General features: G+C 44.3%; 1 protein-coding gene across 2 annotated transcripts in view; it reads right to left on the bottom strand.

Moving 5' to 3' along the window:
* LOC137430975 (uncharacterized) overlaps positions 1–16412 on the bottom strand; it is a 183123-nt gene that overhangs the window by 152889 nt on the left and 13822 nt on the right. For both annotated transcript variants that reach the window (XM_068121787.2, XM_068121788.2), the window contains exon 3: positions 12284–12416. In XM_068121787.2, the coding sequence (XP_067977888.2) occupies positions 12284–12416 (133 nt within the window). The remainder of the gene's footprint in view (positions 1–12283; positions 12417–16412) is intronic.

Genomic DNA, 16412 nt, shown 5'->3' with positions numbered 1-16412 from the left:
AGGAATGTGGAATTTATTGGTTCCATTCGTCATTTTGTTTACCTAAGTCTTTCACGAACTTGCTCTCCATGTCTGATGTGCAAATGAAGGTGCCACAGGAATGTGGAATTTATTGGTTTCTTGCTCCAGCATTCACCGTTTCTGCATTGTCTGTTTGCTCATGGCCTCCCACCCGTGCATAGCACGGGTACCTCACTAGTATATTATAAAACAGGAGTGTCCGTCTGTCCGTCCACAAACTACTCCCTCAATTTTGGGGCTAGCCACGCCAAACCTTCTGTGGAACGTTGTGGGGTCCCAGCGGATGTTGTAAGGTAGGTAAGAAGGTTTCATAAATTCCTCAATAAAATGATAATTTTGAAATTGACTCCATACGAACTTTTTTTTTTCTTTTTTTTTTTTCTTCTTTTTTTTGTATACAAGATCGAGGCTCGTGAAAGAGCTAACATTAATAAAACAACAAGTCAAACCGACACATAAAACACAAAAAATAAGGGGAGCGGTAGACAAGATGGGGAGAGAGGGGGAAGGACACAAACACAACATTTGAGAGCAGGGACATCGGGAGAAATGTTTTAGGGGGAGGGATTGGGAGGAGGTGGGAGAGGTATAAAACATATGAACACTGCAAGGACTTCCTGGAAAGAAGTATGGAATTTAAAAAAAAAAAAAAAAATCTGGGGTGAATTAGCGGGGCTAGAAAAGATCAAGGTTTTGGATGGGGGAAGATAAGAGATGGTGGTGAACAGCTGTTTTAAAGACCTGGAGGGAGGGGTGGGATTGAAGGGAGTGGGGGAGTTTGTTCCAGAGGCGGGAGAAAAGGGGAATGAAAGAGTGAAGGTGAGCAGAGAGCCTAGATTTTGGCAGTTTAACCATAAGAGGGTTGCAGGCAGATCTTGTGCAACCTGAAGGAATATTGGGGGGACAGAGCACAGAGAGAGCTGGAGGAGCAAGGCCGGAGAGGAGTCGGAAGAAGACAGAAAGACCACCAACCTGCCTGCGGTGAGTGAGTGAAAGGCCCTCGGAGTTAACTTCATCGCAGGAGATTCCAATGATTCTGAAAGCTTTGGTTTCAACAGCGTGAAGCCGAGCTAGGTGTGAGGAGGAGCACCAGCCCAGAGGGGGGAACAGTATTCCATTGAGCTGTGGATGAAAGCCTTGTATGTGGTGAGGAGCTCAGGTGTGCCAAGGAAGGACTTCGCACGACGGAGGACGCCCAGTCGGCGACTGGCTTTGGAGGCCAGCTTGGAAATGTGGTTTTCCCAAGAAAGATCATGGCAGATAGTGAGACCCAAAAGCTTGAGCGACAGAACTTCTTGGAGAGGATTGTTGAGAAAGTAGATGGGAGGGTTTTCCAGTCGGTCCTTTCGAGTGACATTGTAAGAGTGTGAGATTTGTCAGGATTGAAAGACATGTTCCACTTGTTTGACCAGTCTGTGATTTTGTCCAGGTCTGCAGAGAGTGAGGAGGCTGCAGACTGCCGATCTAAGGGATGAGGAATGGAGCGGCAGATAGTGGAGTCATCAGCAAAGAGATAGAGAGGATTTTCCAGAGAGTCAGAGAGATCATTGATGAAGACCAGAAATAGCACAGGGCCCAGAACACTACCTTGGGGAACTCCAGCCAGAACAGGAAGAGGAGATGAGAGAAATCCATTCAGGGCCACACGTTGCCTACGACCAGAGAGGAAGTCCGCAAGCCATGAGTGGAGATTTCCATGGATACCATAGGAGGAGAGTTTGGTGAGCAGAGCTGGGTGCCAGACCGTATCGAAGGCAAGTGAAATGTAAAGTGAGACAGCTCTGATTTCCTGTTTGGCATTGAGGACTTCCATCCATTTTTGAGAAAGCAGAAGCAACATGTCCAGAGTAGAATGACCTGGTCTGAATCCAAATTGATGATCAGAGATCAAGCCATTGGAGAAAAGGAAGGATTTGATATCCGAAGCAATGATGGATTCCATGACTTTGCTGATTATTGGAAGCAGGCTGATTGGTCTATAGTTGCAAGGATCTGTTTTTGCACCTTTTTTGTGTAAAGCGGTAATGTTTGCTGATTTCCAAGATGCTGGCAGATGACCTTGAGCAAAAGAGAGGGTGAAAAGAACAGAGAGAGGGTGAGATAGAGCGGCAGAGCAGGATTTTAGGACCCGTGGGCTGATGCCGTCTGGTCCAGTTGCAGAATCAGAGTCGACGTTTGACAAAAACTTGTCCACCTTGTCAGGAGAGAGGGCCACAGAGTCCAGGGGCAGTTGGGTTCGACTGGGAAAGGTGGCAAGAGAGAGAGATGGGTTTGGGACACAAGATTTTGAGGCAAACACAGAGTTGAGGCATTCGGTTTGTCACGTGCGGTGTCAACTGTGAAGCCATTTGAGGTAAGGGAGGGGATGGAGGGGGAATAAACACCAGAAACGGATTTGACCAGATGCCACCAGGATTTGGAGGAAGGAGACAAGTTTGAGAGATCAATCTTGAGTGTGGAGAGATAGTGCTTCCTGATACACCTGAGGGAAGACACACACTTGTTCCGAGCTTGGTGGAAGGAACTGAGATTGCCTTCAGTTGGATTTGCCTTCCAAGAGGCAAAGGCAAGTTGTTTCAGCGCAACTGCCTCACCACAAGATTCAGTGTACCATGGACGGGAGGAAGGGTAAGACAACTGAAGACGAGGTGGGATAAATCTGTGCATGAGAGAGAGCAGTTTGCTTTGGAAGAATTCCCAGGAAGAATTGATGTTAGAGAGAGTCGAGATGGGAGACCAGTCCAGATGATTGATGGCTGCTTGCGGACCGTGCCAGTCAGCCTGAGTGAAATGCCAGCCTCGTCGTCGCTGAGGAGGGCTCTCTGAGAATGGCCAGAGAGATGTCCACTTTAACAAGCACATGATCAGAAGAACCAATTGGAGCAGAAGAAGATCAGCAGACATTTGCAGGGAAGTTAGTCATAACCAAGTCCAGAAGAGAAGATACTCCATTGACTGAGATCCGGGTCGGGAAATTGACAGATTGTGTCAGTCCCAATGAGTCGCAGAAGTCCTTTGCTGAGGTGCCATGGCTGGTGAGAGATGAACCCACACCCAGCCAGCTGGCATGATGACAGTTGAAGTCGCCACATATGAGGAAGAGAGAGTTTGGATGAGTTGATAGAAGTTAGTCCATGTTGTCCGACAGCGAAATGTAAATGGAGTCATCACTGTTTGGAGGACGGTACAGAACACATTTGAACAAAAGGTGGGAGCGGAGAGGGAGCCGTAGCCAGAGGTACTCCTGGGGGTGGGGTGGAGAGAGGGCAGTGCAAGGAGAGTGAGGAAGTGAGTTTTTGATAAAGATAGCCACCCCACCACCAGGGCGAGGCTCAGGTCTATCCTACTGGAGGAGGGAGTAACCAGGGAGAGATATTAAGGAATCAGAGACATCTTGAAGGAGGAAAGTTTCTGTTAAGCAGATTAAGTCTGGTTTGTCAGAAGCAACCTGAATGGAGAGATCAATCAGGTTTGAGCGAAGGCCCCGGATGTTTGAGGTCCATACCGTTAATGGGGAGAGAGGGGGAGCATCGGGTGCAGGACAGGGGAGGGGAGGTGCAGGGTCAGATGAAGGATGAGAGGGGGAGGTAGGAAGAGCAGTTGATAGTGTGTCAGAGATTACAGAAGAGTTACAAGAAAGGGAAGGATGAGGAGGACGAAAGGTTTGATGGTGATGGGATGAGGCACAGTGAGGGGTTGTTTGAGGGGGGGGGGCAGAGGAAAGTAGAAGGTTGGGGGAGGTGGAGGTATGAGATAGAAGGGAGACGAAGTGGGGAGGAGGCAGCTTTGAGAAGGAGGTGGGAGGAGGGAGAATTTGGGAGGGATGGTTGGGGTGGAGATATGAAGGGGGGTGGAGATATGAAGGGGGGTGGAGATATGAAGGGGAGGGGTTTGGGGGGAGTTTTGAATGGGAGGAGCAAGGGGGGAGTTTAGGAGGGGAAGGGCAAGGGGGGAGTTTAGGAGGGGAGGGGCAAGGGGGGAGATTTGGCAGGGAGGGGCAAGGGGGGAGATTTGGAGGGGAGGGGCAAGGGGGAGATTTGGAGGGGAGGGGCAAGGGGGGAGTTTAGAAGGTGGATGATTAATGAAAGACGAACATTTGTAACAAATTGGGTTTGTTGTGATTTTCAAGTTAGCGATCCGTTTAAGAACGATAGAGGAGGGATTTGGAATGATGGAATGATGCTGTTTGGAATTGAGTGAATACAATTATGATTTTGAATCTCCAAATTTACAGAGCCGCTCCATATCCGGATGTAACGTCAGCACGGATTTAAATATTTGGTTATGTCACGAGTGTTGGTAAAAGTATATTTTTTATATTAATGCTATTTCATTTGTGATTAGAGTTATGCTGCTTGGAATGAAAATAGAGATATTAAGTTCAAATGAATGAGGAAATGACGTTAGGGTTTCTATTTTATAACCGTGACATTCACAGACCGCCATATGCAGTTTCAGCATGTGCAGATTCGCCATATGCCGATTCTCCAGATGCAGATTTGCCATTCAGACGGGTACGTTTTTCGTGCAAGTCCTTCAGGACCCTGCTGTCCATGCTTGATGTTCGACTACAGGTGTAACAGGAATGTGGAATGTCTTGGTTAATGGTTTCACATTCGCCGATTTTACCTAAGTCTTTCACAAACCTGCTGTCCATGTCTGACGTGCGACTGAAGGTGCCACACCGCCCCCCACAGGAATGTGGAATTTATTGGTTCATGGTTTCAGGTCAGAACAGGTATGAGAGCATGTGCCGGAGCAGCACGTCGCCGCATCCACTTTCCGACGGTACTCCAGGGGCTTACGTCTGGCGATCCCCCAGGGTGATGCCTGGCCCATCCCTATCTCTTTGAGACACCGATCAACCTGCTGCAACCACGAGGCACGCGGTCAGCCCGTTGGCCTCCTCCACTCACGAGGCTCCCTTGCTGAGAGTATCTGGTGAGCTGGGTCAGCATCTGGAAACGGGACACATGACCATACAGCCGTAGCTGACGCTCACAGACCATACAGGTAACAAATCTCATCTGAGTCTCTCTCAGAAACCACACATTGGACACAAAGTCCAACCAGCAATAGCCAAGGATTCTCCGAAGAGACTTGGTTCCAAAGGAGTTAAGTCTCATTCTCTGCCCCTTGGTGGGGGTCCAAGTCTCGCATCTGTAGAGCAAGACTGGAAGCACCAAGGACTTAAAGACTGACTTTCGTCCACCTGCATAGATACTGACAACGCCACACCCCATGATCCAGTGAATCCATGACTGCCCAAGGCCCGACCCAGACGTCTATCAATCTCTGGCTCACAACATGCGGAGACATGAATAACACTGCCAAGGTAAGTGAATCTCTTCGTGACCTCAACATCTTCACCACAAACAGGCACAGACAAGACAGCATCATCATCCAAGATGTCATTGAAAGCCTGGATCTTGGTTTTGACCAAGGAAATGCGAAATCCCAGCGGTTCCGCCTCCTCATTCAGTGCCTGTAGGGCCACCGTAAGAATATCCAGCATCTCCACAAGGATGACTGCATCATCTGCGAAATCAAGGTCAGAGATCTTGACACTCCCAAACAATGCACCGCAGCCAGCACACACCCCTGCCGAACTCCAGTAACAACTGGAAATAGGTCAGAGATGGAGTCACCACACCTCACAGCACTCTCAGTACCAGAGTATAGTTCAGAGATCAGATTGATCAGCGTTGGTGGCACCCCACGAAGACCAATAAACCTCCAGAGGGCATCCCGATCCACCGAATCGAAGGCTTTGCAGAGATCAACATCTAGGAGATCAACATCCGAAGATCAACATCCGGAGATCAACATCCGGAGATCAACATCCGGAGATAAACATCCGGAGATCAACATCAATATCCTCATCTGCATCCTCACCGAATGCAAGTGAGAGTTTCGTCAGGGGCTCCTGACGAAATTTTCGCTTGCGTTCAGTGAGGACCCAAAGTGCAAGAATACATTCAACCCTGAGTGCGTCTATTAATTACATAACATTGAAACCTGAGTCTATGAATTACATAACATTGAAATCTGAGTGCATCTATTAATTACATACCATTGAAACCTGAGTGCATCTATTAATTACATAACATTGAAACCTGAGTGCGTCTATTAATTACATAACATTGAAACCTGAGTGAGTATTAATTGCATAACATTGAAACCTGAGTGAGTATTAATTGCATAACATTGAAACCTGAGTGAGTATTAATTACATAAAAAATGAAGCCCAAGTGCGTCTATAAATTACATAACATTGAAACCTGAGTGAGTCTATTAATTACATAACAATGAAACCCAAGTGCATCTATTGATTACATAACATTGAAACCTGAGTGCATCTATTAATTACATAACATTGAAACCAGAGTGCGTATTAATTACATAACATTGAAACCTGAGTGTGTCTATTAATTACATAACATTGAAACCTGAGTGCATATTAATTATATAACATTGCAACCTGAGTAGAGTACATACAGTGCATTCAGAAAGTATTCAGACCCCTTCACTTTTTTCACATTTTGATATGTTGCAGCCTCATGCTGAAATCGATTAAATTCATTTTTTCCCTCATCAATATACACTCAATACCCCGTAATGACAAAGAGAAAACAGGATTTTAGAAAGTTTTGCAAATTGATTAAAAAGAAAAAACTGAAATATCACATTTACATAAGTATTCAGACACTTTGCTATGACACTTGAAATTTAGCTCAGGTGCCTCCCATTTCTCTTGATCTTTGAGATGTTTCTACACCTTGATTGGAGTCCACCTGTGGTAAATTCAATTAATTGGACATTATTTGGAAAGGCACACACCTGTCTATCTCACAGCTGACAATGCATATCAGAGCAAAAACCAAGCTATGAGGTCGAAGGAACTGCCTGCAGTGCTCAGAGACAGGATTGTGTGTAGGCACAGATCTGGGGAAGCCGACAAAAAATTATCTGCTGCATTGAAGGTTCCCAAGAGCACAGTGGCCTCCATAATTCTTAAATGGAAGAAGTTTGGAACAACCAGGACTCTTCCTAGAGCTGGCCGCCCGGCCAAACTGAGCAATCGGGGGAGAAGGGCCTTGGTAATAGAGGTGACCAAGAACCCGATGGTCACTCTGGCTGAGCTCCAGAGATCCTGTGTGGAGAATGGGAGAAACTTCCAGAAGGACAACCATCACTGCAACACTCCACCGATCTAGGCTTTATGGCAGAGTGACCAGACGGAAGCCTCTCCTCAGTGAAAAACAAATGAAAGCCCGCTTGGAGTTTGCAAAAAAGCACCTAAAGGACTCTCAGACTGTGAGAAACAAGATTCTGTGGGCTTTCAAGTGTCTTTCACTGAGTAGAGGCTTCCTTCTCTTCTGCAAGAGAAAACTTGATCGAAGATTGCAGCAAAGGATTGTTCAAATGGTGGAGAAAGCACCTCGATCAACTCCCAAACAGATTCAAACTGACCTTCAGACTCAGGGTACGACAGTTTCAAATCGCACCATCCGTTGCCAACTCAATTAAAGGGGGTTCTATGGTAGGAGACGCAGGAGGACCCCACTTCTGAGAGAGAGACAAAAGAAAGCCCGACTGGAGTTTGCCAAAACACACCTGAACAAGCCAAACTCCTCCTGGGAGAATGTCCAGTGGACAGATGAGACTAAATTAGAGCTTTTTTGTAAAGCACATCATCTCTATGTTTACAGAAAACAAAATGAAGCCTTCAAAGAAAAGAAAACCTTCCCTGCAGTCAAACATGGAGGAGGTTCAGTGATGTTTTGGGGTTGCTGTGCTGTCTCTGGCACTGGGTACCTTGAATGTTTCCATGGCATCATGAAATCAGGAGATTACCTTGGCATTTTGGAGCGCAATGTTCAAACCCAGTGTCAGAAAGGTGGGTCTCTGTTGAAGGTCATGGGTCTTGCAGCAGGACAATGACCCCAAACACACTTCAACATGCACCCAGGAATTGTTCAAGACAAAACGCTGGACTGTTCTGAAGTCGCCAGCAATGAGTCCAGATCTAGATCCCAATGAACACCTGTGGAGAGATCTGAAAACAGCAGTTGGGGGAAGGCACCCTTCAAATCTGGGAGAATTGGAGCAGTTTGCACAAGAAGAGTGGGACAAACTGCCAGTAGAGAGGTGTAGGAAGCTCATTCATGGCTATAGGAAGCACTTGACTGCAGTTATTTTGTCCAAAGGCCGTACTACCAAATATTAAGTCCAGGGTGTCAATGACATTTATTTTTATTTTCTGGTTTAAAAGGATATATTAAGTTCTAAAACAAAAACAAAGGTTCTGTAATATTAACAGTGAAATAAAGAATTGTGGAGACAAAATACTTTGGTCAATTTCAACTTATTTTTAGAGAAAATTGTGTTATTTGAAAAAAGTGCAAGGGTGCCAATATTTTTGGCCATGACTGTAGATAACTATATACGTTTGCTCCATTATAAAAAGAAGCTTTCAAAGGATATCATAGAAAACGCTATAAAGACAAGAATATAAGAGCCGTCGAGGACGCGTGCACTGATGCAGGCATGCCGAGACCGAGTTCCATTTATTTCGAGATTCCACACTCCATTTGAGACGATTTTTCCTTATAAATGGATCCTGGGACTCCTTACTATTGCTTGCGCTATCTTTTTATGTACATGTGAGGTGCACAGAAGGATGTTCTAACAATGCCTTGTGTGAATGGAAACAAAGTTTCACAGGTGGTGTATAATCTAAGTGTCCCTGGTCTACACACCCACCATAAGTAAAATGAAAAAAAATAATCTTATAACCACAAGTTATTCCATCCAACAAATAACTTCCTTTTTGTCCATTTAAGTGAATGAGAAAAGTTAATTCTATTGGAAACGAATGTATTCTACAAACTGAACAAGAGTCTTTCGATAGTTGAAGTCGTGACAACGTGAAATTAGAAGCCATTTTGTATCCAACAGTGTAACGATGTTTTATATTGTGTGTTTTTGTGTGTTTTTGTACACCGCTCCTTTCCTATGCCATCTCCAGGCATTGCAAATCGTCATTGCCGGGCACCGAAGGGGGCTCGGCAGTGACGCACGCTGAAAGAGAGTACTCAGTTTTCACTCTGGTTTCTTTCTTGTTTTCTTGTTTCCTTGTTTTCTTTCTTGTTTGTTTGTCCGGGCGATATCTCAGCCATCCTTTGAGCTAGGAAGCTGAAATTTCGGCACAATAGTGAGCAAGTCCTTTGTCAAAAACGGTATATATATTTTTTTGATTAATCAATAAATTGAGGAGTTATTTAATTATTAGCGATTAATTAAGTACTTATTTAATTAATCAAATTTCCTTTCTCTTCGTACCATTAACTCAGGCACCTTTTGAGTTAGGAAGCTGACATTTGGACATGCCAATGACCAGGTGATTTGGCTGCAAAGGATATTTTTGATTTATTAATTAATCAATTAATCGATTAATTATTTAATTATTCAATTAATGACCAAAAATTTTTTTTTTTTTAAGTTACAGATTCTGATGAAATAGTGGTCGTTTATGTGTTCTCTGACCAAATTGGTTAATAATTTAATTTTTTTATGATTATTATTTATTTATTTTCATTATTAATCATTTATTTATTTTCTTTCTCATTTGGCCAATATCTCAGGCACCTTTTGAGCTGGGAAGCTAATATTTGGACATGAGTGACCAAGTGATGTGGCTATCAAGGATATTTTTGATTTATTGATTAATCATTTCATCTATTAATTATTTATTGATTAATCGATGAATTATTTATTGAGTAATCAATTAATTATTTAATTTTTTTAAATGACTTATTTAATTAAATTTCTAAAAGATACATCTTCAGATGAAGCACTAGTACTTTAGGTATGCTATTAGCCAATTGATTATGAAAATATTTTGTGATAATCTTTTATTGATTTTAATTATACAATTAATCAATCAATTAGTGTACACCTCTCCCTCCCAATGCAGCCTCAATGAGCTGCACTGCGGTATTGCCGGGCGCCGGAGGCGCCCCGGCAATGCCGCGCTGCAGCATATTTAATTATTTGGCATGGGGCGGTGTACTTTGAATGTATGTGTACTTGTTGTACACCGCTCCTTTCCTATGCCATCTCCAGGTATTGCAAATCGTCATTGCCGGGCACCAAAGGGGGCTCGGCAGTGACGCACGCTGAAAGAGAGTACTCAGTTTTCACTCTGGTTTCTTTCTTGTTTGTTTTCCTTCTTGTTTGTTTGTCCGGGCGATATCTCAGCCATCCTTTGAGCTCGGAAGCTGAAATTTTGGCACAATAGTGAGAAAGTGCTTTGTCAAAACGGTATTTTTTGTTTTTGATTAATCAATAAATTGAGGAGTTATTTAATTATTAGTGATTAATTAAGTACTTATTTAATTAATCAAATTTCCTTTCTCTTCTGACCATTAACTCAGGCACCTTTTGAGTTAGGAAGCTGATATTTGGACATGCCAATGACCAGGTGATTTGGCTGCAAAGGATATTTTTGATTTATTAATTAATCAATTAATCGATTAATTATTTAATTATTCGATTAATGCCAAAAAAAATTTTTTTTTTTAAGTTACAGATTCTGATGAAATAGTGGTAGTTTATGTGTTCTCTGACCAAATTGATTAATAATTTAATTTTTTTATGATTATTTATTTATTTTCATTATTAATCATTTATTTATTTTCTTTCTCATTTGGCCAATATCTCAGGCACCTTTTGAGCTGGGAAGCTAATATTTGGACATGAGTGACCAAGTGATGTGGCTATCAAGGATATTTTTGATTTATTGATTAATCATTTCATCTATTAATTATTTATTGATTAATCGATTAATTATTTATTGAGTAATCAATTAATTATTTAATTTTTTATAAATGACTTATTTAATTAAATTTCTAAAAGATACATCTTCGGATGAAGCACTAGTGGTTTAGTTATGCTATTAGCCAATTGATTATGAAAATATTTTGTGATAATCTTTTATTGATTTTAATTATACAATTAATCAATCAATTAGTGTACACCTCTCCCTCCCAATGCAGCCTCAATGAGCTGCACTGCGGTATTGCCGGGCGCCTGAGGCGCCCCGGCAATGCTGCGCTGTGGGATATTTAATTATTTGGCATGGGGGTGGTGTACTTTGAATGTATGTGTACTTGTTTAATATTTTAATATCTAAAATATTTTATTAAATTTAATTTTTAATTTTTAATATCTTTTCTAATATCTATTATTTTAATATCTGTGTATAATTAATCGACTTTGAAGTTCTGTCACTCAAGCTTTTGGGTCTCACTATCTGCCATGATCTTTCCTGGGAAAACCACATTTCCAAGCTGGCCTCCAACACCAGTCGCCGACTGGGCATCCTCCGTCATGCGAAGTCCTTCCTTGGCACACCTGAGCTTCTCACCACATACAAGGCTTTCATCCGCAGCTCAATGGAGTACTGCTCTCCCCTCTGGGCTGGTGTTCCTGCCTCACACCTAGCTCGTCTTCACGCTGTTGAAACCAAAGCGTTCAGAATCATTGGAATCTCCCGTGATGAAGCTATCTCCGAGGGCCTTTCACTTACTCACGGCAGGCAGGTTGGTGGTCTTTCCGTCTTCTACCGACTCCTCTCCGGCCTTGCTCCCCCAGATCTCTCTGGGCTCTGTCCCCCAAATATTCCTACAGGTCGCACAAGATCTGCCTGCAACCCTCTTATGGTTAAACTGCCAAAATCAAGACTCTCTGCTCACCTTCACTCCTTTATTCCTCTTTTCTCCCGCCTCTGGAACAAAGTCCCGCACTCTCTTCAATCCCACTCCTCCCTCCAGGTCTTTAAAACAGCTGTTCACCACCATCTCTTATCTTCCCCCATCCAAAACCTTGATCTTTTCTACCCCCGCTAATTTCACCCCAAATCCACTTTTTTGAAATACCAACTTCTTTCCTGGAAGTCGTTGGTTTCCTTGTGTTTTATACTTCTCCCACCCCCCTCCCCCTTCCCACGCCTCCTCCCCCCAAACCCTCTCCCTCCCACACATCTCCCGATGTCCCTGCTCTCAAATGTTGTGTTTGTGTGCTTCCCCATTCTCTCCCCATCTTGTCTACCGCTCCCTCTTTTTATATATTTTGTTTGTCTGTTTGATTTTTTTTTTGTGATAAATGTTAGCTTTCACGAGCCTCGATTCTGTATACAAAAAAAAATTAAAAAATATCAAACGACGTAAGAGAGATACTGGTACGTTTTAAGACTCACTTTCAAGGAGGGGGGCACTTCGGTCGTTTGTGACTGCTTTCTTCAGATTCGCCCCTTTGTGGATGTCAACAAAGAGGGCTGCTCTCCCCTTCGACTCAGAACGACTCAGCTGTGATGCTCTCATGTTGTTGTCCTGCAGACATGACAGCACACAAGAGCGTGGAATCAAAACTGCACAATAAATACAAAGTATATTTGCATGGCATCAAAGTTTAAGTATTTTCCAATTTGTGTCTAATTTAAGTATTTTCCAAATTTCCGCTCCTTTTTTTTTGTATGTGTATGTGTTACTGTGTGTTTCGAGTTAATCTTGGTTTGCAATTCGTGCAAACTTGTGTATAATTAATCGATTTCTGTTCGCACCACGTGCGCGGCCTGTGCTCCCTAGGCTTCCCTCCCCCCGTCGGTGTTTTGTGTATTTAAGTTCTTTCCTTCGCTGTATTGCTTATTTCTTCGTTTTCTCTTCTCCCCCTAACTTCCCCGAACATCTACCCTTTGGCTTACGTTTTAACGACAACAAAAAAAAAAAATTATTTCCTTCTCTCCTCGCCCCACCCACTTTATCTCCTTTTCTTCCACCTCTCCCTTCTATCTCCATCTGTAACTCGGGTTTCAAATCCTAGTTTCCTCCGTCTCATTTAACCATTTCTCCTTCTCCTTTCACTGATCCATGCCCTCACTTCAGGAACTTTTCCCAGATTGTTTTTCACAGTTTTGTTTAAATATGTTTAAACTTTCCCCTGCAGTTTTATTCAGTGGTTTATTACAACATGCTGTTTTTCTTCCTATTCAAAAGGCTTTTTTTAAATTTCCTCTTCAAATCAATTCCACTTCAAAAAAATAATCAATCTCTACAGTCATTCCTCCCTACATTCTCTAAACTCACCTTCATTCCACCTCTCCTCTATTGTTCTCAAATGGATCTCTGACCTGAAAATCACAATAAACCAAGGTTATAATAAATGTTCGTTTTTCATCAATTGTCCACTTTCTAAACTCCCCCCTCACACCACCCCTCCTAAACTCCCCACTCACCCTTCCCCTTCAAAACTCCCCCCCACCCCTCCTCTTCAAATCTCCCCCCCCCCCCCCTACAATCTCTCTCATAATCTCCCCCCTAACACCTCCTCCTCAAAGCTGCTTCCTGTCCCTTCCATCGCATACCTCCACCTCCTCTAACCTTCGACTATGCTCTGCCCCTCCCCCCCCCCCCCCCCCCACAAACAACACCTCACTGGGCCTCTTCCCATCACCGTCAAACCTTTTGTCATCCTCATCCTTCACTTTCTCCTAACTCTTCTGCAATATCTGACACACGATCAACAGCTGTCCCTACCTCCCCCTCTCACCCCTCATCTTACCTTACCCTTCCCCTCCCCTGTCATGTACCCGATTTCTCCCCCTCCCTCTTCCTTAACGGTATGGACCTCAAACATCCGGGGCCTTTGCTCAAAGCTGACTGATCTCTCAATACAGGTTGCTTTTGACAAACCAAACGTAATCTGCTTAACAGAAACTTTCCTCCTTCAAGATGCTCTGATTCTTTAATATCTCTTCATGGTTACTCCCTCCTCTGGTATGATAGATCTGAGCCTCGTCCTGGAGGTGGGGTTGCTATCTTTATCAAAAACTCTCTTCTTCACTCTCCTTGCACTGCCCTCTCTCCACCTCACCCCCAGGAATACTTATGGCTACGGCTTCCCCTTCGCTCCCACCTTTTGTTCATATGTGTGTTGTACCGTCCACCAAACAGTGATGACTCCATCGACCTCTCCCTGTGTGACAACACGGACCAACTTCTATCCACTCATCCCAACTCTCTCTTCCTCATTTGTGGCAACTTCAACTGTCATCATGCCAGCTGGCTGGGTGTAGGTACCTCTCTCACCAGCCATGGCACCTCAGCAAAGAACTTCTTCGACTCATTGGGACTGACACAATCTGTCAATTTCCCGACCCGGATCTCAGTCAATGGAGCATCTTCTCTTCTGGACTTGGTTATGACTAACTTCCCTGCAGATCTCTGCTGCTCTTCTTCTGCTCCAATCGGTTCATCTGATCATGTGCTTGTTAAAGTGGACATCTCTCTGGCCATTCTCAGAGAGCCTCCTCAGCACCAACGAGTCTGGCATTTCACTCAGGCCGACTGGCACGGTCTTCAAGCAGCCATCAATCATCTGGACAGGTCTCCCATCTGTACTGCCTCTGACATCAACTCTTCCTGGGAATTCTTCCAAAGTAAACTGCTCTCTCCCATGCACAGATTTATCCCATCTCGTCTTCAGTTGTCATACCCTTCCTCCCGTCCATGGTACACTGAAGCTTGTGGTGAGGCAGTTTCCCTGAAACAACTTTCCTTCACCTCATGGAAGGCTAATCCAACGGAAAGAAATCTCAGTTCTTTCACAAAGTTCAGAACAAGTGTGTGTCCACCTTCAGCAGAGCCAGGAAACAATTTATCTCCACTCTCAAGACTGAACTGTCAAAGCTGTCCCCTTCCTCCAAATCCTAGTGGCATCTGGTCAAATCTGTTTCTGGTGTTTGTGCCCCCTCCATCCCCTCCCTTACCTCAAACGGTTACACAGCTGACACCGCATGTGAAAAAGCCGAATGCCTCAATTCTGTGTTTGCCTCTAAATCTTGTGTCCCAAACCCATCCCTCTCTGTACCCACCATACCCAGTCATACCCAGCTGCTCCTGGACTCCGTGTCCTTTCCTCCTGACAAGGTGGAAAAGTTTCTGTCAACCCTCGACTTTGATTCTGCAACTGGACCTGACGGCATCAGCCCAAGGGTTCTAAAATCCTGTTCTTCCGCTCTTTCACTCCCTCTCTCTGTTCTCGTCACCCTCTCTTTTGCTCAAGGTCATCTGCCATCTGCTTGGAAATCAGCCAACATCACTGCTTTACACAAAAAAGGTGCAAAAACATATCCTAGCAACTACAGACCAATCAGCCTTCTCCCAATTATCAGCAAAGTAATGGAATCCATCATTGCTTCGGATATGAAATCTTTCCTCTTCTCCAATGGCTTGATCTCTGATCATCAATTTGGTTTCAGACCAGGTCACTCTACTCTGGACATGCTGCTTCGGCTGTCTCAACAATGGATGGAGGTCCTCAATGCCAAACAGGAAATTAGAGCTGTGTCCCTTGACATATCAATTGTGTCTTCGATACGGTTTGGCACCCCGCTCTGCTCACCAAACTCTCCTCCTTTCGTATCCATGGAAATCTCCATGCATGGCTGGCGGACTTCCTCTCTAGTCGTAGTCAACGTGTGGCCCTGAATGGGTTTCTCTCATCTCCTCTTCCTGTTCAGGCTGGAGTTCCCCAAGGCAGTGTTCTGGGCCCTGTGCTTTTTCTGGTCTTCATCAATGATCTCTCCGACTCTCTTGAAAATCCTCTCTTTCTCTTTGCTGATGACTCCACTCTCTGCCGCTCCATTCCTCATTCCTCAGATCGGCAGTCTGCAGCCTCCCCACTTTCTGCAGACCTGGACAAAATCACAGACTGGGCAAACAAGTGGAACATGTCTTTCAATCCTGACAAATCTCACACTCTTACGATGTCTCTCCGAAAAGACCGACTGGACAACCCTCCCATCCACTTTCTGAATAATCCTCTCCAAGAAGTTCTGTCACTCAAGCTTTTGGGTCTCAATATCTGCCATGATCTTTCTTGGGAAAACCCCATTTCAAATCTGGCCTCCAAAGCCAGTCGCCGACTGGGCATCCTCCGTCGTGCGAAGTCCTTCCTTGGCACACCTGAGCTCCTCACCACATATAAGGCTTTCATCTGCAGCTCAATGGAGTACTACTCTCCCCTCTGGGATGGTGCTCCTGCCTCACACCTAGCTCGTCTTCACGCTGTTGAAACCAAAGCATTCAGAATCATTGGAATCTCCTGCGATAAAGCTACGTCCGAGGGCCTTTCACTTACTCACCGCAGGCAGGTTGGTGGTTTTTCTGTCTTCTACCGACTCCTCTCTGGCCTTGCTCCTCCAGCTCTCTCTGGGCTCTGTCCCCCAAATATTCCTGCAGGTCGCACAAGATGTGCCTGCAACCCTCTTATGGTTAAACTGACAAAATCAAGACTCTCTGCTCACCTTCACTCCTTCATTCCTCTTT

The sequence above is a fragment of the Myxine glutinosa genome, chromosome 7, assembly GCF_964187855.1.
Source record: "Myxine glutinosa chromosome 7, kmMyxGlut1.1, whole genome shotgun sequence".
NCBI classification, from domain to species: Eukaryota; Metazoa; Chordata; class Myxini; order Myxiniformes; family Myxinidae; genus Myxine; species Myxine glutinosa.
Note: the sequence above shows the minus strand (reverse complement) of the source record. Positions and strands in the feature narration are given on the sequence as shown.